At 40.9% G+C, this 27,753-nt stretch overlaps 1 protein-coding gene across 2 annotated transcripts in view; it reads right to left on the bottom strand.

Annotated features, from left to right (window-relative positions):
• Nucleotides 1–27,753, bottom strand: part of CNTNAP5 (contactin associated protein family member 5) — a 469,403-nt gene that overhangs the window by 173,246 nt on the left and 268,404 nt on the right. For both annotated transcript variants that reach the window (XR_014450796.1, XM_083153658.1), the window contains exon 12: nt 19,547–19,666. Coding sequence is in view for 1 of the 2 variants with exons in the window: in XM_083153658.1 (XP_083009784.1) it covers nt 19,547–19,666 (120 nt within the window). In the remaining variant the exon portion in view is untranslated. The remainder of the gene's footprint in view (nt 1–19,546; nt 19,667–27,753) is intronic.

Here is a 27,753-nt window from a genome sequence, read left to right as displayed (position 1 = left end):
ACCAATCTATTGCAGGAACATATAATAAGTACAGTAAGTAATTTTGAGCATCTACATGTTTTATTAATTGATCAATATCAATACCAGTTATATTTTAAAACAATAAGGGTAGCTTTCCCTCTAGAGTTTCCCTCTAACCACAGTATGATTGAGCAAGTAGCCAGCAACCCCGCACCTTGTGTAGTGTACAGTATGTGTAGGCAGCCGCACACCTCCTAATCCCACTTGGTTAATGTATGCAGCTTTGTACCCTGTAACCATCAACCCCTCTCCTGCCATGTTTGGTTTAAGCAGCTGCATATCTCGTACCCCTCCTCGTCAGCAAGCATAAATCAATAACTCGGAAAACAGCTCACCTAATGGAGTCAGGCAGAAGTGGCAGCAAACAATGCACCTGACCTCACCCTTATTCCCGTCACCTTATGCTCAGCTGTCAGCCCCTCTCTTTCTCTGTACGGATGATGGAAGCACACAGCACAGTTGAGAGTTGCATAGTGGCATGTGACTGAAGGCTATGGGGAGTGGAAGCCACCAATCAAAGGATGGCTGGGATTCCACCATCAAAAATGTTGATGTGATGTTAACTAACCATCGCATAATAATAATTAGATATAAAAAATTAATTTGATTTGTGTATGGGCAAAATAAAAAATAGTTTGCACATGCGCAAAACCTGTGAATCTTGAAGGGCCTGGCTGCGATGGGACTGGGGGGCAAATGTATTAAGCCTTAACTAGAAGTAAAGTGGAGGATGATAAAGAGTGATACAGGACATTTTAATTAGCTCCCAACTGTTATTTCTCAAACACAGCCTGTGACTCATTACCCCCCTCCACTGTATCTTTTGTTGACTTAATACATCAGCCAATGGGAGTGGGACTTAGTGTAACCATCAGAAAAACATTTAATTTTACCATTTGCTGGAAGCATCAATGGTTTCAAACCATCGCATATCAATGTTCATCCCTACTGGAGGCCGTGTCTAAATATGGCAGCTGCCACACACTATAAATATAATCTACTGACAGTTTGCTTGGGCGTAAATGAAATAACCCTTTTGGCATGCCATGCGCCCCCTGGGACCAGCTGAGACCTGGTAGGACTACTATACTTCTAGCAAATGCCTGGCTATTTCCTAGATGGAGATTTCAAATAGCAAAATAAAAAAATCTTATTGTTACACCAGAGTTTAAAAATACCCAATACAAACATTATCTCTACTCTATATAGCTACAATATTGCAATATATTTAGCTTCAGACAAGCTCCTTTCATAATGTAGTGTATTGATATATAAATGGACATGGTCGTAGCTCTCAATCACTTAGCGTTAATGTTTTTTGTGTCACACGCCAAATGTTTGGGCACACTTTAAATATGCCAAAAACTTCTCTTTGCTGCTCCCTACCTCACATAATGCCAGTGTATCATATAGAGTCAGTTTACTACTTGGGCACTGTTGCCTTCACTGATCCTCTGTTCATTTTGTCAGTGATATTATCACGCCCCAACTAGTTCTGCTTTTCATGCTTGGTACAAAGTAAGTCAATTTCCCTTTGGAAATTGTCACAATTGAAGGCACTTGCCAAGAAGGCACTCCCCCCGACCCCCCCCCCCCCCCCAATGTATTTGCCTATGGACCTTGCTGGGCTGAAAAAGGGGCTGGGGGGGTAAAAGTGCAGACGCCTTTTTATACACCCTGTGCACTCCTATGCTGTTGAATAACTACGCACTCCAGATGTGGTGAAACTACAATTCCCAGCATGCCTTGCCACAGTTTTAACACTCCCTTATAGGAAAACTGGGGCAAGGCATGCTGGGTTTTGTAGTTTTACCACATCTTGAGGGCCGAAGTTTAAGGACCCATGAATTAGACTAACTGAATTGGAGCCACTGCATCATAATACATTTCTGGAGCTGGAAAAGCTATCAATGTACACCCACTGGACATGCCTCCAAAAGACAAAAGTGCACCAAAATTCCAGCATTTATTATTGCATTAATGATGTCTTCAAATAATATTGCTAAAGGCAAATCTCTATTACACATTGCATTTTTATGTGAACCTTTCTTTATGCTGCACAAAATGGGCACATACATAAGCTTCTCAGCTGAAGTGCAATAAAGAGAAGGAAAATCTGTCTCATTATATCATGCAGTATGAATAGGTTGAGACCCGATCTCTAGCAACTCAGGGTGAGTGTAAAGTTCAAATCTTATTGTTGAGAAGAAATGGCTGCATGTCCTTTATGCAAAACCCCTTTATCTCATTCCAGAATATTACTCATCAAAACAAAATCTAGTTTTGTACTCCTCCTGAAACCTTGCACACCCCCTACTCCTAGGCCTGTTCCAATTTGTTATTTTCCCCAAATACCGGCTTTTTGCTTTGCAAAAGCATACACATTAAAGGAACAACTATGTCCACCAGCGTGAATAAAGGCACGTGGCACCATCAAAGGATTCTTTACCACATTTCAGCCTTTTTGCAGTAACGTAATGTAATGTAACACCATATCAGTGAAACATAAAAGAGTAATTCTTATAAGATTCTGTGCAACATATTCTGAAAGTAAAGGAGTGTGTTAGGAGACAGTAGTGGGGACTCGATAACTTCAAAAGACTGTTATCATGAAAGAAAAGGTAACATTAATTCTGCTTCCTTTATGGTTTGGACTTTGTGGTAGTCATTTCATCTCCATATAAGAGGAAATTGTCAAATTCTGAATGTTTTATCTTAAAAATAAGAAAAAGAAAAGGTTTATATCGAACTAGCAAAAGTGACCTTTCTGTTGACCGGTAAGAAATATTATTAAAAACAAAATGTTGAACAATGCACTGCATGAGTACTTACATGTTTGTAGAGTGTCAATTGTTCGGTTTTATGAGGCAGATTTATTATGATTCCCATTTTTTATGTAATTGTGAGTATAAAAAAGGGATTTTCACCCAAAGTGTGGGACTGATTCAGACCTCAGCGCTGTTGTCTGAATTTGCAGAGCACTGCAATCAGATAGTAGCTCATTCAATAATTGATTGGCCTGCGAATTTGCACATATCTTTTTTTTTTTATAGAAGAAAACACAAAACAAAAAATCCAGGTAACTTTGCTCATGTGCACTAAGCTTTCATTTTAACAGGATAACATTATTTATCAATGATATTAAAGAAACATTACTAAGTAATTATTAATTGGTTCTCAAAACTGGTGTGAACTGGTGTAAAGCATGACATAATTTATGATGTGGGTACCCGTTATATAGCATGCTATTCCTCTATTTGATTGGTCAGATAGATGAGTTAGATGTATATTAGTATTATTATGGTTTAAATGTAGTTTATTCAAAATCCCATTATTACCCCCCCCCCCCCCCCAAAAAAAAAGGAAAAAAGTAGACTAAACAGGATTTATGTCAACAGTCAAATAAAATGGATACCCAGTTTGAAAAATCATTGACGTCAGAGTCCCCCAGAGTTCTTTTTTCTACAATGGCAGAAAGTGCATAATAATAATAAATGCATAATAATAATAATGATGCATAATAATAGTAATGCATAATAGTCGAGCATGAGCAGACTCAAAGTTTGAAAAAAAACTCAGGAGCCCGAGGTGTGCTCCCCACCACCAGTGCTGTGCCTAAACACGTGCAAAGGAGGCCGTGCGATCGAATGGGTCCGTCTCCTAGGAGACAGGGCCCCGTTTTTCCCCTAACCCCTCTCAACCATAAGGCCGAAGAGGGGAAAATAGGGAACGGTGGGTCCTCTTCGCCGAAGCTTAGAGAGACCCTCATTCCTCAACCCCCGAAAGGGTTAGGACGGTGGGTCCTCCGCACCCCATGGTTTGGAGAGACCCGCAGTGGACTTCCCTTCGCCTTGCGGCTCGGGGTCGTCCTCGGGGGGACCGAAGCTCTCCCCAAAAGGCGAGAGCTTCGGCACATTGGGGAAATGGAAGGCCCGAAAGGGTCGACCACACAACCCAAAAAAACGTGACAAAACTACAAAAAACAAGGAATGTGAAAAGTGACAAACGTGAGAGGGAGACTCAAAGTACTGTATTTGCCACTGACAGTAAATGGGGTTTCCCTATATTGGGGTTGATTATATCTGTTGGATATCCTCAAGTTGGAAGTAGCATTAATTGTAGTAGTGACTCAATATCTAAGGAAATTAACATTTAAAAATAAGGCTTCTACATTGAGTCTGTGGAATCCTACCTCAACATTGACCTGTTTAAAGCAAAGACTTAAGGTTTGGGATGTTAATTGCATTTTTCCAGGAGTTGGTTCTGTGACTGGGACTTACTCATTTGCATACTGTCGAAAGGAAGTAAGTGAATATCCTTTCTTTCATTGTTCCATGGAGGATCTAGGAAACAGCAAGTATCTTTTTACATGACAGTTTCCAACATATCAAGTTAATTAATCTTGTTTGTTACATGAGAGAACATCACAGAGGAATAATTGGGTGCATAAAAAAAAACAGTTCAGAAGTGTGCGTTATTTTACAGAATAATCTTTCTTTAGCTTTCCTTTGAGGAGTTCCTATCACTTCTTACTTGTATCATATGAAACGCAGGGACACACATCCTCACACTAGAGACTTCTAGGATGTACTGTAAGCGACAAAGCAGACTGGTGATCTTGTCACATTATAACTACATTAGAGCAGGGCCGGATTAAGGGGCTAAAGGGCCTGGAGCTGAAAATGTTGCAAGGCCTCTTAGGAGAAGTGAGGGAGGTGAAGCTAGTGGCATGTAGCCATGTAGATCCTATACAATATAAGCCCCAGTGTCTCCATAAATATATAAAAGTTTAGAAATTGCATAAATGTATAAAATAGGAATGCAATTTTAATTCTTATGATTTATGGCCGACAATGTGGCCATGTGGTGTCTGTCTGGTGATCATCATGCTGTCATGACGATGGGGCTATATTTCTGTGGAGGCCAGGAGCTTCATCCACCCCATTGTTAATCTGGCCCTGCATTAGGGACACCATATCATGCAATACCTCATACAAAGATCAGACAAGACAGTTAACATTATATTTTCTAAAATCTTCTATATTGTTTTATTATGACATGGTCTACCTTCAATGGCATTGTAGTGCTGCTCACTGCAGGCAAAGTCACATTTGATAAACAGAATGGCACTGCACCTACAGTATGCTTCACCATCTCTAATGAGTCCTCTGGTGCAGTTGCTTTATACTGCATGCTAAGGCTAACTTAATCATCAACATTGGCCAATAACCCAACATTTTCCCAAGCCATGAAATATCTGCTCATGTGTGATGTCAGAAAATGTTTTCATAATCATAACTAGCATAAATCATATACCTGTATTGGCCTGACACAGACACAGATCCACATCTAATAGAGATATGCGTAGTGCCCCATAGCAGGTTAATTTTGGTTCTAAATCATCCTTTTGTTTTGGTTTTGGTATAAGAAAGCATCCTCCACTGTTTTGGGTTCAGTTTTGGGTTTGGTGTTGGATCTGTTTCTTTAAAATTCACTCAAAATCTATAAAACATCTAAAATCATGTACCTTGGAACTTTTGCTGTTCTTACTGTATTATTAAAATCAATAGAATTAATTCCAGTCATTTACAGTTAATTGAGCCCACCTCATCATACACTCTCTTGAATTAGTTGGTACCTGAAATCATGAGAGAGGGACATACATGTAATCCAAAACTCCAGATTTGATATTTAAATCTGAAGTTGAGTTTAAAACTCAAGGGAAGACAGTGCTACCCGGATCTCCAAACTTTAAGTTACTGTAGTTTAGTTTTCAATAAAATTAAACTGCTCATCTCTATTGTATAACATCAAGTAGTGAGCTTTTTAGCAAACCATGTATGCACAGAAGCAAGTTTACTATTTTTTGTGTATCATCGGGTGACAAGACATTAGCCATTTCCAAGGCATTTGGGCTACATTTGTGAAGTAGACTTATGCCATCATTAACACATTCAATAGTCACATGGACACCCATTTAAAATAAAATTGGCCAGTCATTCTTTCTTTTTCCTAGTGCTAGTGTGCGGGTTGGTCAGCTGTCCCTCACTCGCACCACATTGTCTCAAAACAAACCTCAGCTGTCTATGAGTGTATCTTGCTAAGTGCAAAGTGCCTTGATCTAATGCATCCCTAGGGCACAGATAAGAGCCTTTGCAGGATCCCTAGTCTTCAGCCTTATAAATAATATGGCCCTGCCAGACAATGTTGCCCACATATTTTCTTGTGTGAAATGGTTGTTTATGGGAAACATCTAAGGGGCAATGACACAATCATATGCAAGAGATTCATCTGCAAGGAATTTCATGGGAGAGTTGTTGGCATGTAGCTAGAGTTCTATGCTATACAGAGAAGGAAAGCTGGTTTCTAACAGTCCCTTGCAACCAGAATGAAGCAGGTACGAGTGCTGATTCTAATGATAACCTCCCACTTGATGCTGAGCAGACCCTCAAATTAGCCATACAGATAGTCATATTAGCATATGGTAGTAAGTCTGGCTTCCGTTAATTTCAGCCACGTTCCGCCCAACGACTCAGAATCAGGCCAGTAGTTGTGCAGAATGAAGGCAAGTGGTTTTGTTTGAAGTTTTGTAAATTACATTTACAGAATTAAAAATAATATGTGAGTTCTATTTCACACGGGATCTTGCTATGGGCAACCAAATCAGATACTATCTATTATCTTCTAGAAGGTGCTAAAAAAAGAAGTTGATTCTGATTGGTTGTTCATAGCAACATCCCATGTAAAATAGAGCTCCCATCTTAGTAATGACCAAACAAGAACTGTCAATACCCCTATAAGCGCACTCTGGAAGCAGCCACGTAAACAAGGCATAAGAAAGGTCACCCTACCTTTAGAAACACATGGATACAGAAAACAAATTATTCACCTTTCACATACAGCGCTCACAACCTAAAAAGATGAATGGATGAACTGCAAAAAAAGACCTTTCCTTGTCCCAAGTGGTAAATAGGTTTTTGGCTTTTTTCCTCGGTTCTCAAATATAGAAAAGAAAGAAGATACAATATATATAGGCCTTTATTCTAGTTGATGAGCAAGGCTGCAAATTTCACAGCCTTTGCGAGTCAACCAAGGGCCGTCCACTGTAAGCACAGCCACCTGCCCCCCGAAACCCCAGGGGGTGCAGGGGGTATCATTCGATGTTCAGCGACCATTGAATGATTTCTTCAGCACTCGCAGATCTGAGACTCCGGACCTGTGAGCACCCTCTGTGAGGACAGGGCGGGCAGATGACATCTGCATACGTCACCGGGCAATTTGTATGGGATCGCCTAAAGTTCTCATTGGAATGCCCATGAAATGCTGGGATTTCCCATATGCAAATTGTACGATTGAATCTGAATAACCCCCATTGTGTAGTATGTTTATATTAGAATTGAGAAATACTTCTAGTGAAATCCAGAGAGTGATGTCAAAATTTTGTTATGGAGGTGGAGTATCAACTAAAACAAAAGAGAAAAAGGATACCGTTTAGCTCACAATTTAAAAGCCAACATAACGAACTTGAAAATATCATCAAGCGACATTGTAATGCTCTTTTGAAGGATCCAGTAGCTAAGAAACCCCTCCAAGCACAACCTAAATGTATCTATAGGAAGGCTAGAAATGTACGTAATATGGTAGTAAAAAGTACTACAGATAAGCTGGGAGTGAAATAACCCATTAAATCCATAGATTTCTACAGATGCGGTACCTGCTTGATGTGTAGGAATTGTAAAAGCAAGGAAACTGTAATCAAGGAGTTAAAAATACCACACACCAGATTAAAGACTTCAATACCTGCGATAGTAACAATGTAGTGTATCTACTAACTCACTCATGCTAAAAACAATACGTGGGGAAAACTAGTAGAAACCTGAAAGAAAGAATGGGCAAACAGCTTGGGAACATCCGCAAAGGTTTGGCAACACATAATGTGTCCATCCATATTGAGGAACATCGTGGGAGTAAAACCAATGAATGTATATATTTTGTGGCATCCAAAAGTAGTTGGAAATTGGAGAAAGGATATTCTAGAAGGGTCACTAGCTAAAACAGAGATGCGTTCCATTATTAAAGTAGGAACCATGCAGCCTGAGGGCCTGAATGTGGATTTTGAAACAAAATGGTTCTTGTGAGCGAAAAAGAGTACAAGTAAAAGTATTTGGGTATCCTTAATCTCCTTTATCCCTTCTTTTCTTTTCTATATTTGAACACCAAGAAGAAAAGAAGATGAAAAACCTACAGTATGAACCACTTGGGACAAGGAAAGGACTTTTTTTGTAGTTCATCCATACATGTGACAGGTGAAGAATTTGTTTTCCAGCTTAGTAAATCTTAAATCTCCCCCAGATTGTGATTTTCTCTTTAATTTCTGAAAGAATGACATATGAGCTGCTTAAAGGAATAAAAACAAACATGTCAAAATTAATGTTAAATCATATTAAATATAAAAAAAACAATGCACGTGGCATGTCGTCTACTATATTTTACCAATATACTGTATCTGATTACAAATCAAACCATAATTACAGGAGTAAAACAAATACCAACCATAATGCTGTTGAATTAAGTAAGTGAACAGAACCATAATTATGTTCTAACTATCTGCTTATAGAAAACTACATACAATAAAATACGATGAGCTTAGGGACCTGGTGGTGCCAAGCTGGCCCGAGGCCTCCAAGTGGATAGACTTGTCATGAGGTAGGAAATCTGTGATTTATTTTTTATGTTTAGTGATTAGAGATAAAAATTGCAAAATAGAAATAGGTGCTTCACACAGAAGATTTATATAAATATATAATACTCTCAAAAATAAACAAACAATCTATATTACAGCCCCACCAAAGTATCTCTATAGTCCTGTGCATTAATGTCTACAACTGAACAATTAATGGACGCGCAGCGGCAGAAAATGAAAAGCTATTGAGAAGCATCTCTAGATTTATAGTACATATAAACCAGGATAACCTTCCTTCACTCATTATCCCTCTCACTTTAATATCATTTGCTGCCATTAAGCCAGAGAGATATCATTATTTTATCGTCCATCACTGGGTGCAATTCTATACCGCTCCAGGAAACAGAGTGAGAAAAAAAACGAAGAAGAAGCTGTAAATATTACAGAATTCATTGCACTGTCCACCCATGCAAAGTTAAATTCATCTTCAAAAAAACGTTTTTAAGAGCTGCTTAAACTGCTTTCTAATGCAAAGGTGACAATGCTTTAATTCCAGGCTAATGCTACAACTTTATGACTCAGTAGTTTTATTTCATTGTCCAATTTAGCTGAAGATGCTGTCTGCAGTCAGTCCTGGGAGACAGTTTTACAGCTAAAGACCACAGCGCAAGCTGCTACACTCCGCTATCTCCTCATCATTTGCCTTTTTATATTACAATAACACGAAGCTCGGAGTATGTTCCATGTCCTGGTAGAAAACAATAGGCTATGATAACATGGCCGCTGGCGGCCTAGGACCAGAATGATGCAAGATAATACAACCCTAAGTTCACCAAGAAGTTTTATGGTCATATAAAAAGTAAAGGCATGTGTGCTGTGATAGAGGTCAAACAACTTCAAGGTGACTTGTAATATCTTCGTACAGTATATTTAACAGCAGGGGGAGCCGTTTTCCTGATAACAAAAGAAGTGATTTTGATATGACATTTCTTCCAGTCTTATTCCTATTTTATTTGGTTATGTGTAGTTTGTATCCATTATCCATTTATGGTGCACTTTTTATTTCTTCCTTAATTGTTGCAATGCTATAGAAGATAATTATGATCTTATTTTCTTTTTTCAAACCCCATGTATACACTATGTAATATGCAAATAATGCAGAAAAACATCACTACTGAGTACAGGAACAAATACTGTACAGAAGAGTACCTCTTTTATAAAGGTAGAAGAGCAGATGCCATAGGATCCTAAGAAATATACTGAATTCGGCCCCCTCAGGCAGATTTCACACCACCCGGTTCAGGCCGAACGACAAAACGCTGGACGGTAGAAATAAATGTAGATATATTTTAAATATTTTTTTTTCTACTTTTCTATTTTCTTTTTTATTGAATTTTTTTTTTTTTATAAATACACCATTAAATTCAGTTAATTGAATGTCATTAGAGGCCCATACACACTAGTCAATTTTTAGCTGAAAGCAGCTCACTTTTTGCCATTTCAGCTCAAAACTGGCTATTTGTATGGGCAGGGGATGAGCATTGAGCACAAATGCGTGCTCCCAGATCACGGCTGGCCACCAATGTCCATCACCCTGTTTGACAGGATGAGTGAAAGACTTTCCATTGTCTCCCACTACCACACAGCTGTGAAAATCACACAGGGTATATGCACTGAGCAATCTTCCAGCCAGTGATGTGAACATCATCACTCTCCATACACACTAGGCAAAAACCCCCAGTGTGTATGGATCTTTAGAAAAGAAAAGGAAAAATGGAATATGGTAATCCGAGCCCTCAATGCCAGTGCCCTAGGTGCCACAACAGCCTGACATCATGAATGGCGATAGAGCTTCCGTAAATGTGTCTGACATGCTGAAGTCATTAAAAGCCAAGAGGGTGTTTTTCTATTTGCCACCCACATGAATTTTACCCCATACAGTGTGTACTGTGAGATAGCTGGCATACCTCGTGACCACATTTATCACAGGCCCTCATTTATTTATACTGATCCATACTGCATGCCCAGGTTATCAATTCCAAGCCAGATGATACTCAGCAGTGCTGACTAACAATTTTTTGGTGACACCTTTACATTTATTTAATATTTTATTTACATTCATCACTTTTGTATCACTTTTGTACCTAGCTCTGGCTTCTTAACACTAACACTTTTTAACACTTTAGTTTTCTCACTGGTATGCTACTCTGAGCTTTTTGTTTATGCTGATTTTTGGTGGCCACACCCCGCACCTAGATATAGCAATAGTGACTCCCAATACTAAGAGAAGCCTTGACGGATGGTTTGGGGGCTTACCTACAGATGGAGGGCCTCTCAGCCAGCACCGGGGAATGCCAGAATGTCCCCATCTGACTGGGATGCACGAGCATGCCCTTCTCCGCTTCAGGGAGACAAGCAGGGTTAGGGGGAGTGCAGGGAGGTGGCAGGGACTGGTGGACAGCGACGGGGAGGTAGCGGGGACCAATGGCAGCTCCTTCGGAAGGGGATGTGGGGGCGTCTCGTGCCCGCGTCCACTTCCTGCGGCTGGTGGGGGCTGGCGGTTGGCAATCCCACGCTAAACGAGAGGCACTCCATCTGTATGTATTTGCAAATATATGTAACCAAGATCTCTGAATCCTGCTGCCAGGTGGTTTTTAAATTTGGTTATTGATATCATTCAGACGGCGGGATGTACCAACCAGTTTTTTTTTCAAGCTTACAACATTAATAAAGGCTATTATGTTTGGAAATAGTGGTAGGATGCATTACAAGCAAAATGCAATGCATGATGGATCCCGCCCAGAATGAGTCACACCCCTGGGATTAGGGAGCACAACAGTTGAAGAGCTGTAGGTCTTTCTACATGACATCTGTACGATTAGTAAAGGCAATGCAATATATATACTGTGCTCCAAAAAAGGGGTTTCTTATTTATGATTTAATCACAATTTATTTTGTATTATTTATATAAACAATATTGAGGACAGAAGAAATATAATGTCAGTTTGACAAGCTCGCCGAGAAAAGAACGCTAGTATTGAATATTTATTAACCCCAGCGGGTCACTACTGGGATATAAAAGATAACACAAACGTGCATGCTATCTCACTTTACCAATAGTTATTTTATAACTATAGATTCAGTTTGTCAGCGGTAAAGTTTTAGCACTAATTGGACAAGCAGTTAGTAAAGTAGTGTGAATATATATATATATATATGTGTGTGTGTGCGTGTGTGAATAATGCAATGTTCCTGTCAGAATACGTTCGTTGAGACTTACTGATGTGACAGGAGGCAATCTGTTCCACCTCATTTAGCAATTACATGTTTCTATCACTACGACTTATTCGCTTCAAAAAAAGATAAATAAAGGCTCCTGGCAGAAGACAACCTGCAGATGGACCATTTTCAGTGTTCATGGGAATGCTGAGTTGATTTGCCAAAACAAAACCAATTTTTTAATCCTAGTAAGAGGAAAGATAAGTAAATATCATGGTGTTTGTATAAGCAAGGGAATGATGTGTTCCTTGGCTCCTATTGGTCTGCAAAAGAGAGGAGAAGGTGGTGACAGGGAGGGGAGTCACTGTCAGGGGACATATTGTGATTCAGCTGAACCCCTCTAATGCCATTCTATAGTATGTGGTAGAAACAGAGCAATTTCAGACTGGGCAGGGCCCATGTGTAGATGTTAGCCTCGCACCTCTCCAAACCATTCTTAACGCTGCCGCTAGGCTCATCTTCCTCTCCCGCCGCTCTACCTCCACCTCCCCCCTCTGTCTATCTCTTCACTGGCTCCCCATTCCTTTCCGAGTTCTCTTTAAACTCCTCACCACCACCTACAAGGCTCTCTCCTCCTCCACCGCTCCTTACCTCTCTTCACTGATCTCTATCCACACTCCCTCCCGTCCTCTTCGCTCCATCGCTGACCGCCGACTGACCTCTCACCTAATCACCTCCTCCCACTCCCGTGTCCAAGACTTCTCTCGCGCTGCCCCCCTGCACTGGAACAACCTCCCGCCACCCATCAGGCTTTCTGATTCCCTTACCTCCTTCAAGCGCTCCCTCAAAACCCACTTTTTTCGACTAGCCGATCCCTCCTCCTCCTAGCCTCTTTTGATCCTCCTATCCTGCCTCCGTTCCCCTCCATTCCTACTTATCCTGTTGTTTTTCGTTCGTCCACCCACCTATTTTTAGTATGTTAACTCTTATGAGTAGGGTCCTCCTGCCTCAAGTACTCACCCTACCTCTTTACCTCACCTGTCCTCCTGTCCTGTTCTTCCCTTCCACTACTTCATCTTCAGTCTCCTCGACAATTTTGACACCTACTTATACTGTATTTTTCAACACACCTTGTACGTTACCTTGTCATTTGTTTTTTGTTTGCTATGTACGGCGCTGCGGACACTTTGCGGCGCCTTATAAATAAACGTACTACTACTACTAGTGCGCCCCCTCGGACCAGGAACAAAAAGTCACTGCTAGCGTGGTTTCCAGACTTGCCATGTTGCTGCTTTGTCTGTCTGTGTTTGTCCCTGTGGATCAGCGTCCAGCAGTCGACATCCAGCCGTGTCCTTCGGGTGCCGGTGATATTTATTCGGATTGTCGATACTTTGCTGAACGCCATCCAAGCTGATATGTATGTGAGCTTTTATAAATTTTAGTAAAATACATGTACTATTGCTCATTGTGTGCTCCTTCTGCCTTTTTCTCTACATATATATATAAATATATAAATAAATATATATATATATATATATATATATACATACACACACACACACACACACATTCTCATTTTGTGATAAAATAAGACAAGTTGTCTTTAAGTTTACTATTGTTTACTGTTTAACCCGTGGAGTGGTGGGTTTTGCTGGGGCAGGGCAAACCAACAGGGCAGGTTTGTCGTGCCCCAGCAAAACCCATCACAGAACGTAGCCCCCCCCCCCCCCTTCCTCTCTCTCATCACATCTGCCCCTCTGCTCCGTGATCCAGTTGAGAGGTTAATCCAAGACATTATTATCTGTATATCACACTGTCTACTTGTTTCAAAAATGCTTCCTCTATTAGATATTTCTTTATCTAATTTCACACTAATACCAATTACTGTGAAATGCAAATGACAAAATTGTGAAACCAGTGAGGAACAGTTCAGTGACTTAAAATAGTATCTGATATTGAGCCCTAGAAAAGGATAATAAATATAACTATTCAAGGTTATTTTCCATTGTTGTATACAGTAATATAGACCACATTTAGGCATCTTGGGTGACATGTGATAGGGTGTGATTTTCTAACTTTTGCGAACTTTGGTCAAAAAAAATCCGAATTCCCCTGTTTTGTGTAATTCGCACATGTATCAGAATGCAAATTGCGGTATAAATCACATTTTTGTCTGTGAAATCGCATATTTTGGTCTGTCAGATCATTTGCATACTTCCAATCTCATCCAGATATGTTCCCAATATAAAGTGTACAGGCCCTTATTCAGATCTGATCGCAGTACAAATTTGTTCTCAAAATGGGCAAAACCATGGGCCTTATTCTAGTTCACTCTTTCTGACAAAATCCTTCTAAGATGGACAAAACCATGTGCACTGCAGGTGGGGCAGATGTAACATGTGGAGAGAGAGTTAGATTCGGCTGAGTTATTTTGTTTCTGTGCAGATTAATTACTGGCTGCTTTATTCTTACACTGCAATTTAGATTTCAGTTTTAACACACCCCACCCAAATGTAACTCACTCTGCACATGTTACATCTGCCCCACCTGCAGTGAACAGGTTTTGTCCATCTAAGAAGGATTTTGTCAGAAAGAGTGAAATAGAATAAGACCATTTTAAGAACAGATTTGTACTGCGATCAGAACTGAATAAGGGCCACAGTTCAGAAATGTAAAAGGGTGCAATTTTTGATAAATGTTACCAAATGTTCAACACAATAGACCAGTTTGAGTCTAAAATGTTGACAGAACATGTGCAAATTTTTTTTTATAGTTAAAATAAAATAAAAAACTTGAATAAACACTCCTTTTACACTTGAAATTCATTCATACAAACACACCTGGTCCAGCGTTGTCATCTCTGCCATGCTCACTCAGCACTGACCCCGTGGGTCTCTGTCTCCGCTACAGCAGCAGCAGCCTGTCAGTGCCGAGAGAGCAGGCTGTTCTATAGTGGAGACAGGGACGGGGACCCTGAACAGCCTGCTCACTCAGCGGCTGTCAGTGCAGACCGAGCAGTGGCAGAGATGACAACACTGGACCTGATGAGTATAAGTGAATGAATTTCAGTGTAAAGGGGTACATTTCTGGGTGTGTGTCTCAGTATTTACACATTATTATTACAGGAGAACTATTAGACCCAGCGGGCACATTAACCCCTTAAGTGGCAATCCCGAGAATTTTCCGGTCTGTGCTTCAGTGCCCAGTCTGGCAAGGCCGGAAAATTCGGGATTTCCACTGTTTAGAGCCGGGCAGCGGGCAGGCTCCCTCTCCTCCTCTGAGCCTCCTCCCATCCCCCCCCCACCCCCACCCCCGGCTTTTCTATGTAAATCTCTGGCGCCGGCTACTGACATGCCTGGTGCCTATGTTTTACACACATCAGTCCGGGGTACAACACCATGGGACACCGGGGACAGCACCGGACTGGTTCTGACTCCCTCACGGACCCAGTCAAGGGATAAACAGCCACAGTGCTCATTGTACAGCTGGGGGGCCTTGTTTAAAAAGTGTCCCCCGGCTGTGACATGACACTGTTGGTTGTTGGAGCCTGGTGCCCAAAATATGTGGGACCCTCAGATTTTTTGTCCCCTAGATTTTTGGAACCATGACCGGTCCAAGAGCCCGGGGCTGGTTTCAGAAATACGGGGGCCCTCTATGCTTTTTGTTCCCCATATTTTGGAGCCGGGACCTTCTCAATGAGTCCAGGGCTGGTTTGGCTCAGGAGGGGAGACACCACGCCGTTATTTTTTTTAAATATGACAAAAAACTGCAGATTGCCATGTGTAAATAAATTGCACATGTGTAAAAATTAGCATATTTCTGTGACCAAAATTCACACATTTCCGATACCAAAAATCGCCATAAATCACATGCAAATTCCATTTCTACCCCTGAAACCGCGTTCTATTACATTTGAGATTTTGGGCAAAAAAAATTACATTTCAAACATTTAATTTAGTTCAATTTCGGAACCTTACCAAAAATCTCATCCTATTACATGGTGTAATGGCAATGGGATGCGGCGACGCAATGTAATGATACATCTCATCTGCATCTGTGCATCGCAAATGCATTACATACTAAATGATCTGCTAAAGTGCAATGCATCCTTATATGCTGGATGTAACCACACCAGGTCAGCCTTGAAATTATCCCACTGAATGTACATTCCAATCAGATGATCCGATAAATGATAGCTAGAAACAACAGTTTAGGGGTACAATATGCAATAGTACCAAGGGCATAACAAGGATGAAGTGAGTGGAGCTTGAGCTCCAGGCACCAGTGCGGACAGAAGGCATCGGCTCTCTGTAACAAGCCAGGAGTCGGAACTCAGGGTAGGAGGAGAGGACTTCACGAGAGGGAAGGGGTTGTCACCACACTGCCTGCATGTTCCATGTCACTGACTGCAGTGCAGAGAGTCCAGTGAGGTACAGTGTGGTGTTGGCGAGCGAGGTAAGGTTTGGAGGCTTGCCAAAAGAATCTTTCTGGCTGTCAGGTATCTGCCTTTAGTGATATGAATTATGCAGGCAGTCTGGTAGTCACCTCTTCTCTCTCCTCAGTCCCTTCTTCCTACCAATGGAGGCCGAGTCTGTCAGTGACATAGAAGTTCTTCCCCTCCAGACTAGACGGAAGAACTGCTGCCCTCTTCTTGGTGAGAATGAATGTGTCTATGTATTTGTGTGTTTATGTATATGTGTGTGTTTGTGCATATGAATATGTTTATATGTGAAAAAAAATGGTGCTTTTTGTTGCTGTTTGGCCTTGCACATGTGTGCTATAATCCATACACATGCTCAGGTCTGTATAACCCCCAAGTGTGATTAAAGTTAATTTAAGGCCATTGTCCATTGTCACTATGAGCATATTATTTGGGACAGAAATTACTTCCTCTAATATAGAATCGTTTTATGATGAGACTGTCCGTATTTACAAAATATATAGAAAATATTCCTCTAGCTACATATTCATGTTAAATTAAGCATTCATCAATAGTGCTGAATGAATTCATAATTCCAACATTGACTTAAATTTCTAACCCCAGCCTATTATGCGGAAGCTGAGTTTCCCAGCGGTTCTCATCAGTTTCATCTACAAAACCCTCCGGGGAAAGATGGAGAGAAGAGTTGGAATCATAGTGGAGGAATAAGTCTAAGGTTAATGGCTCAGAGAAACATGGAACTTCACAGAGAAATATGTGCCCGAGAATGTCAATGAGCAATTAACATTAATTATCACAAATTGATCAAAATCACCATAAATAACTAGTGAAGACACATTAATAATATAAAAATACAATAATAATTTGATAATATTTAGTATGATTATAACTTGAAGCACAATGACCAGAATCCCTCAAGCATTGCATGCAACATTTATTAACTCTGTATGCATGAAGATTATGCAAATGAAAGCTCTCTCAATAAGAAGTAGTAGTAATGCTGTTATAATTAGTATTAGTAGTAGTAGTCATAGTAGTATTCGACCAATATCACCTCTATGCTGATGATACAAAACCTCTCCTCTCCTGACCTCTCCTCTTCTCTCCTCACTCATATTTCCAATTGTCTCTCTCTCCGCTATCTCTTCTTGGATGTCCCAGCGCTTTCTTAAGCTAAACATGTATAAGGCTGAACTGATCATCTTCCCTCCCACATAACTTCACCTTCACCAATTCCACTATCTATTGATGGAACAACTATTTCCTCTAGCCACCAAGTACGCTGCCTTGGCATTATTCTTGAATCCTCCCTCTCCTTTAAACCACACATTCAACACCTCTCACAGAAATGTCAGTTCCACCTCAAAAATATTTCCAATGATCAGACTTTATCTCACCCAAGATGTCACAGAGACCCTCATCCAATCACTAATCATTTCCAGAGACTACAGTAAACTCCTACTTTTTGACCTCCCTGTCAAACACCTCTCTTCATTTCAGTCTATTATCAATGCTGCTGCCCGGTTCATCTTCCTCTCCAAATGGACTATATCCACCTCCCGTCTCTTACAAGCCTTGCACTGGCTCCCCTTCACTTTCGGAATACAATTAAAGCTCCTCACACTCACTACAAAGCCATCACCCATTCCTCTCCCACCTACATCTGACCTTACAGTCTCTCATTACACTCCTTCCCGCACACCACCTCTCCTGCTAACGGGTTACTTCCTCCCATTCCTGCCTCTAAGACTTTTGACGTTTCACTCCGTATCTCTAAAATTCTCCGAATCAGACTCTCCACCTCCCTACAAAACTTTAAAGGGCTCTCAAGACCCACTTATTTATTAATTCTAACAATTTCTTATCCTTACCTTCTGTTTATGCTTCCTTCTATCCCTTCAGTGTCACCCAACTCTGTTTGTCCCTTTTCTTTAGAATATAAGCTCTCACAAGCAGGGCCCTCTCTCCTCATGTTCTTTTCTTAGAATATATCTCTGCCACCTTGATAATTGCGTCAGTGTCCTGTCCCCTATGTATTGCCAGGTGTTGCGGAATAATAATTGTAGTAGTAGCAGTACTATTATTATTATTATTATTATTATTATTATTATTATTATTATTATCATTATCATCATTTGTTAAAGATGCAAATCCAATAAAGCAGTTTAAGGTTTTAAATGTGCTGAACATATTCTAACAGTCAAAGGGAGAGGGAAAATTCATTAAGCTGGTAGTGAGCTTGTGGTACAAGTAAGTGCAACCATATGCCCCTCTTAAGGTAGCTTTAGATTGCTTGACCCCCAACCGGATATGCACCTAAGAACAGTATACTGACCCCTGGGGATGACCCCTGAACTCCTGTGTGAGACTCTATAAAAAGTCATGTTTTAGGAATTTATATACATTTTACACCAATTCCTTTGTGACAAAAGTAACAACCTAGTGTCCCTGGTACACTGTGAGCAGCTTTTCATTTGGCTACGATTCGACTGAGATGCACAATGTAGGAAAAAAGTATGCTTTGCTATCGGTGGTGTAGTGTCAAAGTAACATGAAGAGTCTTGATACATATAGTGAAAAGACAACAGGTGTATGTGGACACATCTGTACTATAGCTCATTCTGTAATTATGATCGAAGTACGGTGAGATTTACAGGTGAAAATGTGTCTTTGTACACAATTTACAGTCTATAGAACCAGGATTATAACCACAAACCAAGTTTAAAATTAGTAAGGAGCAGACATACAGAACAGCTTAAAGTGCTAAAATGAATAAAATTAAATCTTTATCACTCACTCAAAAATGAATTGTTTCTTGTAATGTGTAAAGAGGCTGCAATAAGCCATCTCCTCCCGAGACTGCTGCTGCATGTTTTATACTGTCTCTCCTGATATTTAATGCAGAACAACAGCTGCCCTATCATCTGCCTACGTAGCCAGCAAAACACAAGGCTGCACCATCTTCAGTCTGGCTTGTGTGGGGCGCAGGTGACAATGTTTAAAAATTGAAGCTGCAGACCCAGTTTGAGAAAGAAAAGCGTAGCCTGTAGTCACTTAGCTCCGGCATAAACTGGGCTCCTGCTGCAATTAATAGCTTGATGGCTTGGCTGATCTCTTTTGGAGAGGAGATTGTGAAATATTTAATGACAGTTAAATATAAATGAACACATAGGAGTTCTTACCGGCTATATTGCAGTAAACACGCACAGGCCCAAGTGGTCCGCTTCCATCAGAATCAATATAGTAGAAGTCTGAGGGATACCCCTTGTGTCTGTAGGCCTCACATGACTGTTCAAACAAAGCTGAAACGTAAAAGAAATGGATAAACAACACTGAATTCTCCCAGAGCAGATTCGCATTAGAATAACATTACATGTTTCTCTGCATAATTAGGAACATTCTTCTCCCTTGCCTGCAAGCATCTGAAGAAATATTTGAAACGTGCCCACAGGAATATTTAGAAAGCAATCTGGAGCAAGCCTGTCCATTGATGCCAGGGGACTGCACACATTGAGATAAGCTGCACAAATTAGATATATGTGGCTAAAAATTGAGTCTGTTTCAAATTGCGTGAATAAATGTCTCTTGATAATATAATATATCCTGCAAAACTCCGGCTTTCTGAGAAACATGCAATGATGCATTAGTTTAAGGCAAGTGTTACTAATGGGTAGGAAATTCCTCTGCTCACCAGCACGTAATCTGCTGTTGTGTTAAACTAGCACTAGCAACAAAGCATGGCGCTAGGATGTCACTAACAGGTCCCAGCAACTGAAAAGAGTGGCCTGTTTTATATACTAGATGTAACCATAAAAGGCTGGGCTTTCCCTGATATGCCTGAGAAGTAAGAAACGGTAACAAGGCGGATTCTGGAAAATAATGTTCCAGCCACCACCAGTCTCAAAAGGACCTCCTGGAACCCTGTGCATCCTAGTTCGCTCCCCCAGTGCCTGAGGTGCAGCTGATCACTGCATACTGGGAAGCCCGTCAGTTGCTTCACTCTGCAGCCACTGGGTAGGAAGTTCTGCCAGTCACTGCTGATTGGGTAGTCTGTAAATCCTGAAGACTTCAGCTCCCGATGTATACCTGACAGTTGCAGAGAGGAGCAACCACAAGAGAAATGTAAAACCACAATGTCACAATGGTCTGATTATCGATGTCAATGTTTCTAAAATTATGTTGGATACTTTTTGAATAGATGTTCTTAATCTAATTCAATCAGAAACAATCTGACAAATTCTGAACAGTTTAAAAAAAAAACTATTATATTTCAGCACTGTAGTTAAAATAAAACCCGTTACCAACAAATAAATAAATGATGTATTGTAGTGGCACAGCAGTTTTCGATGGTATTCAATCTGGGGTCATGGCTGTCGAGCCTGCAGTGGGGTGAGAAGGGGGTGTGACCGTGAGCTGCAGCCGGGAAGAGATAAGCTGCAGCCGAAAGCTTGTCATTCTATGCTGTTCTCAGGCCCATTCTGCCAAGCTCCCCTATTCAATACTGTCGAGGAAGACAGCATTGAATAGGGCCCAGCAGCCATCTCCCCCGTCTGGAGATGGTTGCCAGTGATTGAATGCCCCCCTTGGTCTCACAGCACTCTATAAACTGTATGGTGTTTGCATGTTTGTTTTTTCTATGTCCAGTGCACATTATTATTGAGTATTATTATCAGTATTATTACACAGCTCATTCAGAACTATATAGGTGCCCTCTGCTAAGCTGTTAGTAATCACCAGTTTGGGATATTTAGAACGTCATCAAGTTTGTTATAACTCAAGAAAATGAAAAAAGATGTAGATATACATGTAAAAAAACAAACACAAAAAACTAAACTAAAAACTGTTGAGTACCTGATTTAGGGGGTTACGGTCGATAGGTCAACAGTGTCCAGATCAACAGTCAATAGGTTTCTATAAACAAAATGTTGACATGGTAATGGTCAACACATGAAAATGTTGACTTGAGTTATGAGGATTATTTAATTTTTTGGGACTTTTTCTTACTTTATCGTCCTCTGGTTGGAAATGGTTAAGTGTGCCGAGTGCAGCCTGGAGAGCGGAGCTAGCCATGCAAGGGTACTTGTTACACTAATTTGGGGTCCACGTGATGAAATATACACATCGACACCACAAAACATGACAAAACCATGTCAACATGTTCATGTGTTGACAATATCTATGTCAGCCTTTTGTCTACAGTATGTGCACCTTGTACATGTTGACCATTTGGTGTTGATGTCTGGACTGTCTATCTAGACCAGTGATGGCTAACCTTGACACCAGCGGTTTTGAACTACACATCCCAGCATGCCCTGCTACAGTTTTACTATTTGGCCATGCTAAAACTGATGCAGGGCATGCTGGGATGTGTAGTTCAACAACAGCTGGAATGTCAAGGTTAGCCATCACTGATCCAGACCGTACAATTTGGACCATATCCGTTTCTGGCATTGTCTCATCTTCCTGTAGCTAAGTATAACATACTGTAGCGATTCTGAAGATATTCTGAAAGCATTGTGTGCTACAGAAATCCCCACTGATCATATTGTGTGATGGCTTACTTCTACAGCGTTCTTTACTGGACATTAATTAATGCAGAAATAATTATACACTCAGCAATTAAACCAGGGAGAGTTTGTACAAAAAGCTCGGAATGCAGAGATGGAAAATCACTAAACACATGATTATTTCTTGAGCTGAGGTAATAAATGTCAGATGTTGTTGAATAAACACTCTAGAAAGTGCTAAATATCATCAAGGACTTTGTAGCCTCCGCACTGTGCTTTTAATGTAACATGTCTTATGGGTTTTACTGAAATATCAATAGAGTAACAACTAATTAATTATTCAATCACCGGTGTGATGATCTGCCTGGAACTCATTTACACATTGTTTTCTGTATATTAGATCATGATAGGGTGCGTTTCTCTGGTAAAAAAGGTAAAACTGTCCATTATGCTACAGCTGTGTTCATGATGGTATTAAAATATTTATTTACAATATAAAAGTGATAAATATTTTCAGCAAACTCTGCAGATTATGACCACATTCAGGGTTTATGGTCTCTCACGGTTAAACCACCGCATCCTGATGACCTCCATTAAATTTTTATGATAGATAAAAGCAAAATGTTGGTGTCATAAAAATCACACTTTGGGCCATATTTACTTAAAACACCACAACAAGAATAATAGTAATAGACAGGGTTCTGTGCTTATTCTCAAAGGAGGCCCGTTGCGCTAAGCTTGAAAATGTATGAAGAAGGAGAGTGATAAACTGCCATCCAATTAGCTCCCAGGAGCTGGTTGGTTTGTGATTTAGCACCTTCCCTTTTATAATTTTTCAAGGCTTAGTACATCTCGCCCAGGGTCATTTGTGTTTCTTGGTGAATAAGATAAGTAAAGATTTAATTGTGTTCCAAGGTCTCATGGTTCAGAATTGTGATTTTAATAGGAAATTATCAGCATGACTTGTGATTAATGTTAGTGGGTTTTAAAATGCCAGTATGCAAGGGTGTAGCTACCATAGATACAGGGAGTGCAACTACTTTGGGGCCCAGAGTTGAGAGCGGCACCTTCCCTGTCAAAGTAGCATATATTATATAAATAGTTTTCACCACTAAGTGGTATATACTGTAGGTGCCTTACAATATTTTCTCTTGAGGTCTACAATCTACGGTAGATTCGCACATGTAGCTTCTCATTGTAATTTGGTATAAAATGAACATAATAAGAACTGTGAGTACTGTAATGTGGCACAATTTGAAGTGAAGGCCTAGGGGCCAGATGTATCAAGCTTCAAAAGTGGTAAAAGGTATAAACACCAGCGAATCATACCTGTCATATTTCAAACCAAGCCTGTAACATGACAGGTAGGAGCTGATTATCACTCTCCATTTTATCACTTTTTGAAGCTTTATACTTCTGGCCCCTAATATGAACTGTAGGAACTATAATGTGGCATAAAATGGGGGTACTTTGTAGCATAAAGTGTACTAGCAGTCCTTCAATTTTACATAATGTGAATTAGGGCACTGCTATGGTTCATTAAATAAACTAGAGCAGTACAATAGGGCATAGCATTAACAACAGTTGTAGAGAGGTTTTTATTATAGAGGCATTGGGACAAGTGCACCTTTAAAATGTTGCTATGGGGCCCACAAAGATCTGTCTACAGCTCTTTCATTATGGTACAATAATTCTATTTGGGTGTCCATTTTGACTGTATGTACCATATGTTCTGTCAACATGTGTACTGATGTAGTGTTCTGACAACTTGTGTGGGTTCCAAGCTGTCAGCAAGCAATTGTAAACAATTTGTAAGCAACCATGTAGACTCTTTCTGAAATATTAGAACTAGTTAGTTACATTATTAACATAATGACAGAGCTCCCAGGTGTGGGCCACTAACAGCTCAATAAAACTGCACATTACTCCGTATACTGTATGGGGAGAGCAAATAAGTATAATGGGAACTGTCTGAGGGTGGATGGTGGTGACTGTGTCCCACCCAACAAAGCTCTTTCTTATTAAATTCCTAGTTAATATACTATATCAATTCCCTACACTGAATGAATGAATTCTTGAGTTCTTCAGTGGTGGGGGATTCTTCAGTGGTGGGGCCGGGGATGGTCGCAAACAGGAGAGCTCCAGTGTTCCATCCATGGAGCTCCTATCTCCGGCCCATGGAGAAGGCGCGGTGGTGTGGGTGGCAGGGGGAGCGATGGGGAGGACGGGTGAGACAAAAAGCATGGGGGAGCGCTGTGTTCCCCTGGCGCTGGTCCCCCCGGTGCTGGCTACGGTGTCCCCTGGCTGAAGAGTATGGAGGGGGAGATGGACAGCGCCCACAGCCACGCACCCTAGGATGACGACCGGTGCAGCGATACCACCAGCATGAGGACCCTCATGCCAGCAGGACCCTCGGTCGCCACACTGCCGAAGCAGAGAGGGAATCCTTGCCCCAGTGGAGGATCCTGGCCTACCGTGGATGATCCCAGCCCAGCACTGCAGCGGAGACTCCAGGCAAGCAAGCCCTGGCTAAAAGCCCTAAGATGGACTGGGAAGTCCGTCCGGCCCCACAGATATCTGGGTGAACTCAGCTGCCCGGGAGAAGATATGGCTCCAGAAATTGGGCCAGAGTGGGCCTAACTTCGGCCACAGTCCTCACTGACTCTCCCAGGCCCCTGGCCTCACTGACTCTCCCCCCAGCCTCCCAGAATCATTGACTCTCTCTATCCGCCCCCCTCCCCCCCCCAAGGAGGATGGCCTGGTGAGGCCTTCAAGATGGCGCCGCAAATGGCTGCCTAGGAACTGTGCACTCAGCAATATGTATCCCATGTCTCCTGTGTGATAACTGTACTGTCCCTGCTACAACTGTGCTGTCTTTGCTCATACTGTTACCCACCTGCAATGACCAGTGGCGGCGCGGATGGCTGGCTAGGCACTGTGCAGCTTGGTGGGTATGTGTTCCCTATGTGATAAGTGTACTGTCTCTGCTTATATTGCTACCTACCTGGTTGCTGCAATGACCAGTGGCGCCGCTGATGGCTGCCTAGGAGCTGTGCAGCTCGGTGGGTTTGTGTTCCCGGTGTGATAACTGTACTGTCCCTGCTTATAATGCTACCTACTTTGCTGCTGCAATGACCAGTGGCGCCGCTGATGGCTGCCTAGGCGCTGTGCAGCTTGGCGGGCATGTGATCCCCACAAGTAATGTTTTAATGCTCTCAATGTAATGTGTATAATGTCTTAATGGAATGTATGTAATGTCTCTCTCTTCCCCCCCCCCCCCCTCATTTCATCCTTGCTTGATGCTGCACTGTAATCCACAAAAAATTCTAGTGTGCGCAAACATGCATGGCCAATAAAGTTGATTCTATTATATTCTATTCTATTATCTCAATTTATAAATGCAGTCCATAGTTTGTACAGCGATAGAACTAATGTTGGTACAGATGCTGCAGCTGCAGTGGAGCCTTGACATGAGGGTTCCCTGGCAGGGCACCCTCATATCAAGGGTGAAGAAGACTCTTCAGAGGGTAGATAAGTACTCCCTGACCCTTGCTTCTCTACCCTCTGAAGAGTCTTCTTTTGAGTGGTCCTTGAGCTGTTCACACATGCTAACATATAAGCCCTACTATGCGCTTTTCAGACAGAGTTGTGAGTCTTGTGAACCTGGCTAATACTGAAATTTCACCCCTGGATCTAATTTTATATTTCCATTTTCTGCTTGTCAGTTTGGGGATTGACAACCCCTCACCTGCTGCTACTGAGAGCACAGCTACTGTAGGTAATCTTGTGATTTTTTTTTGTTGGGGGGGGGGGACGTGTCCCTTGCCCAAGATTGGTAGTGAGGCTCAGCAGTGTGCTGTGTTACCCTGGTAAGGAGAAGGGCAGTGGCTAGATGTTTGGCCCATGTTAAGCTTTCTACTGCCCCGAGCAGACATCATATCAGTTTACCTGCAAAGTCAGAGGCGATAAAACAGGCGTGAATGTGATCATGAGGAAACTAGATACTGTCATGAAAACAGTTTCCAGGATTTAAAGCCAAATAAAGCTGGATGTAATCTACTTTAATAAAAAGATCATTACCTGTGACTTATCTAAATCTTTTTTTCTAACACATTGCTAGTTGAAATACTTTTTCTTCTAACAAGTTTATTAATGCTTCAAGTCACAGTTATAATTAACAGCTGAAAGGTTTTTTTAGATGTGATTTCATATCCTGAGGCTGCTGTATATTCAGCACCTGAAATCTTCCAGTTTGCTCAAGGTCTCGTCTTTCCAATAAACTAGGAGTTATAATTGGGTAACTCTTGCCACACTTTCTTATTGTGTTTGTTTTGAAGTGTGTACTACCAGATGAATTACTCTGTGGGATGATATGGTGTATAATTACTTTTCTATATTTATTGCTTGTGAAAGCTGCTTAATTTTTAGCGAAAATGATTAATTTTAATATTAAAAATGTCAACTGTTACGGCTTGTAAGCCAGAAAAATGTAATTAGTTCCTGATGAAAATTATAGCTGTGGGTCAGCAGTATTGTGAAAGGGCACATTTTCCATATCTGAAAAAAAAATACATTTTAATATCACTATTATATAATGTACAATTATTTACTTTAGAATGCCTATTGTATATTGTAATAGCTAGTTTGCATATTTGGTTATATTCATGCCCTGTACCCATTTGGAAGAAGTAGTTTAGCTGGGTCCTTAATCACCTGTGTTCTTCACATACTGTATTTATTTTTATTATTGCACTGTATATATGCAAGTCTGATTAAAAAAACACGAAACAATTTCAATGTAATCAGGGCATAATTGACATTTACGGCATGCTACCTGTTGAATCTGCGTGGTAAACAAATGCAATAATTACTTTCAGGTATGATAGATAGATAGATAGATAGATAGATAGATAGATAGATAGATAGATAGATAGATAGATAGATAGGGCAGAGTTCATTATGCAAAATGTAATCTATGGCATATTCAGAATGTGACTAATTTGCATAAACAGCAAATGGACCAATAATGATCTTCATACAGTCTAGTGATGTCCAGCATAAGGCATAGGGGTGATCAGCATATAGATTAGTGATGTCCACAATATGGACAAGTGATGTCAAGCATATGGTTTGGTTATTATCATGAAATGGAGTAGCATACTGTATATGGACTAGAAGTGTCTGGTACAATGCCTAGGGACGTCCAACATAAGGACTAATGAGGTCCCGCAGATGAAGATCCAGCAAATGGGCTAGTAAAAATCAGCATATTGACTACTGATGTGAGGCATTATTCATTATTATCTGATTGCTTCTCTGTTAAATGGCAGAGCCCTGCAATTGGAGTGAAATCCCATCCTGTGCAAGGTCTGAAAATCTATTCACAACTCATAGAAACATAGAATTTGATGGCAGAGAAGAACCACTTGGCCCATCTAGTCTGCCCCTTTTTTAAACATATTACCTCAAACCATATTTGAACCTAATTTTTTTGTAAGGATATCAATATGGCTATCCCAAGCTTGTTTAAATTGTACTACTGTATTTGCCTCTACCACCTCTGATGGAAGGCTATTCCACTTATCTACTACTCTTTCTGTGAAGTAATTCACTATGAATGATTTTCCCAGTATGTGCAGCCTGTGCATAACCCAGGAATACTTGGTCGGTGCAATAGAATCAGGCTGCTCAGTGCCGGAGCTGACATGACATGCCTTTCCTGAAAATGCATGGGCACACCTGAGTTTTCCCTGACACTCCCTGCAAATGGTTATTTACCACCGCTTCCCGTCAATCAACTTCAAAACAGCTAGTGATTAAAAAAGACATTGGATTTTATCGCTGGATGGCTTAGAGCTGGGGTAGCCACTTCCAGTCCTTGA

Source organism: Crinia signifera, chromosome 7 (assembly GCF_055691185.1).
Source record: "Crinia signifera chromosome 7, ASM5569118v1, whole genome shotgun sequence".
Lineage (NCBI taxonomy): Eukaryota > Metazoa > Chordata > Amphibia > Anura > Myobatrachidae > Crinia > Crinia signifera.
This window is presented reverse-complemented; position numbering and strand designations above follow the sequence as displayed.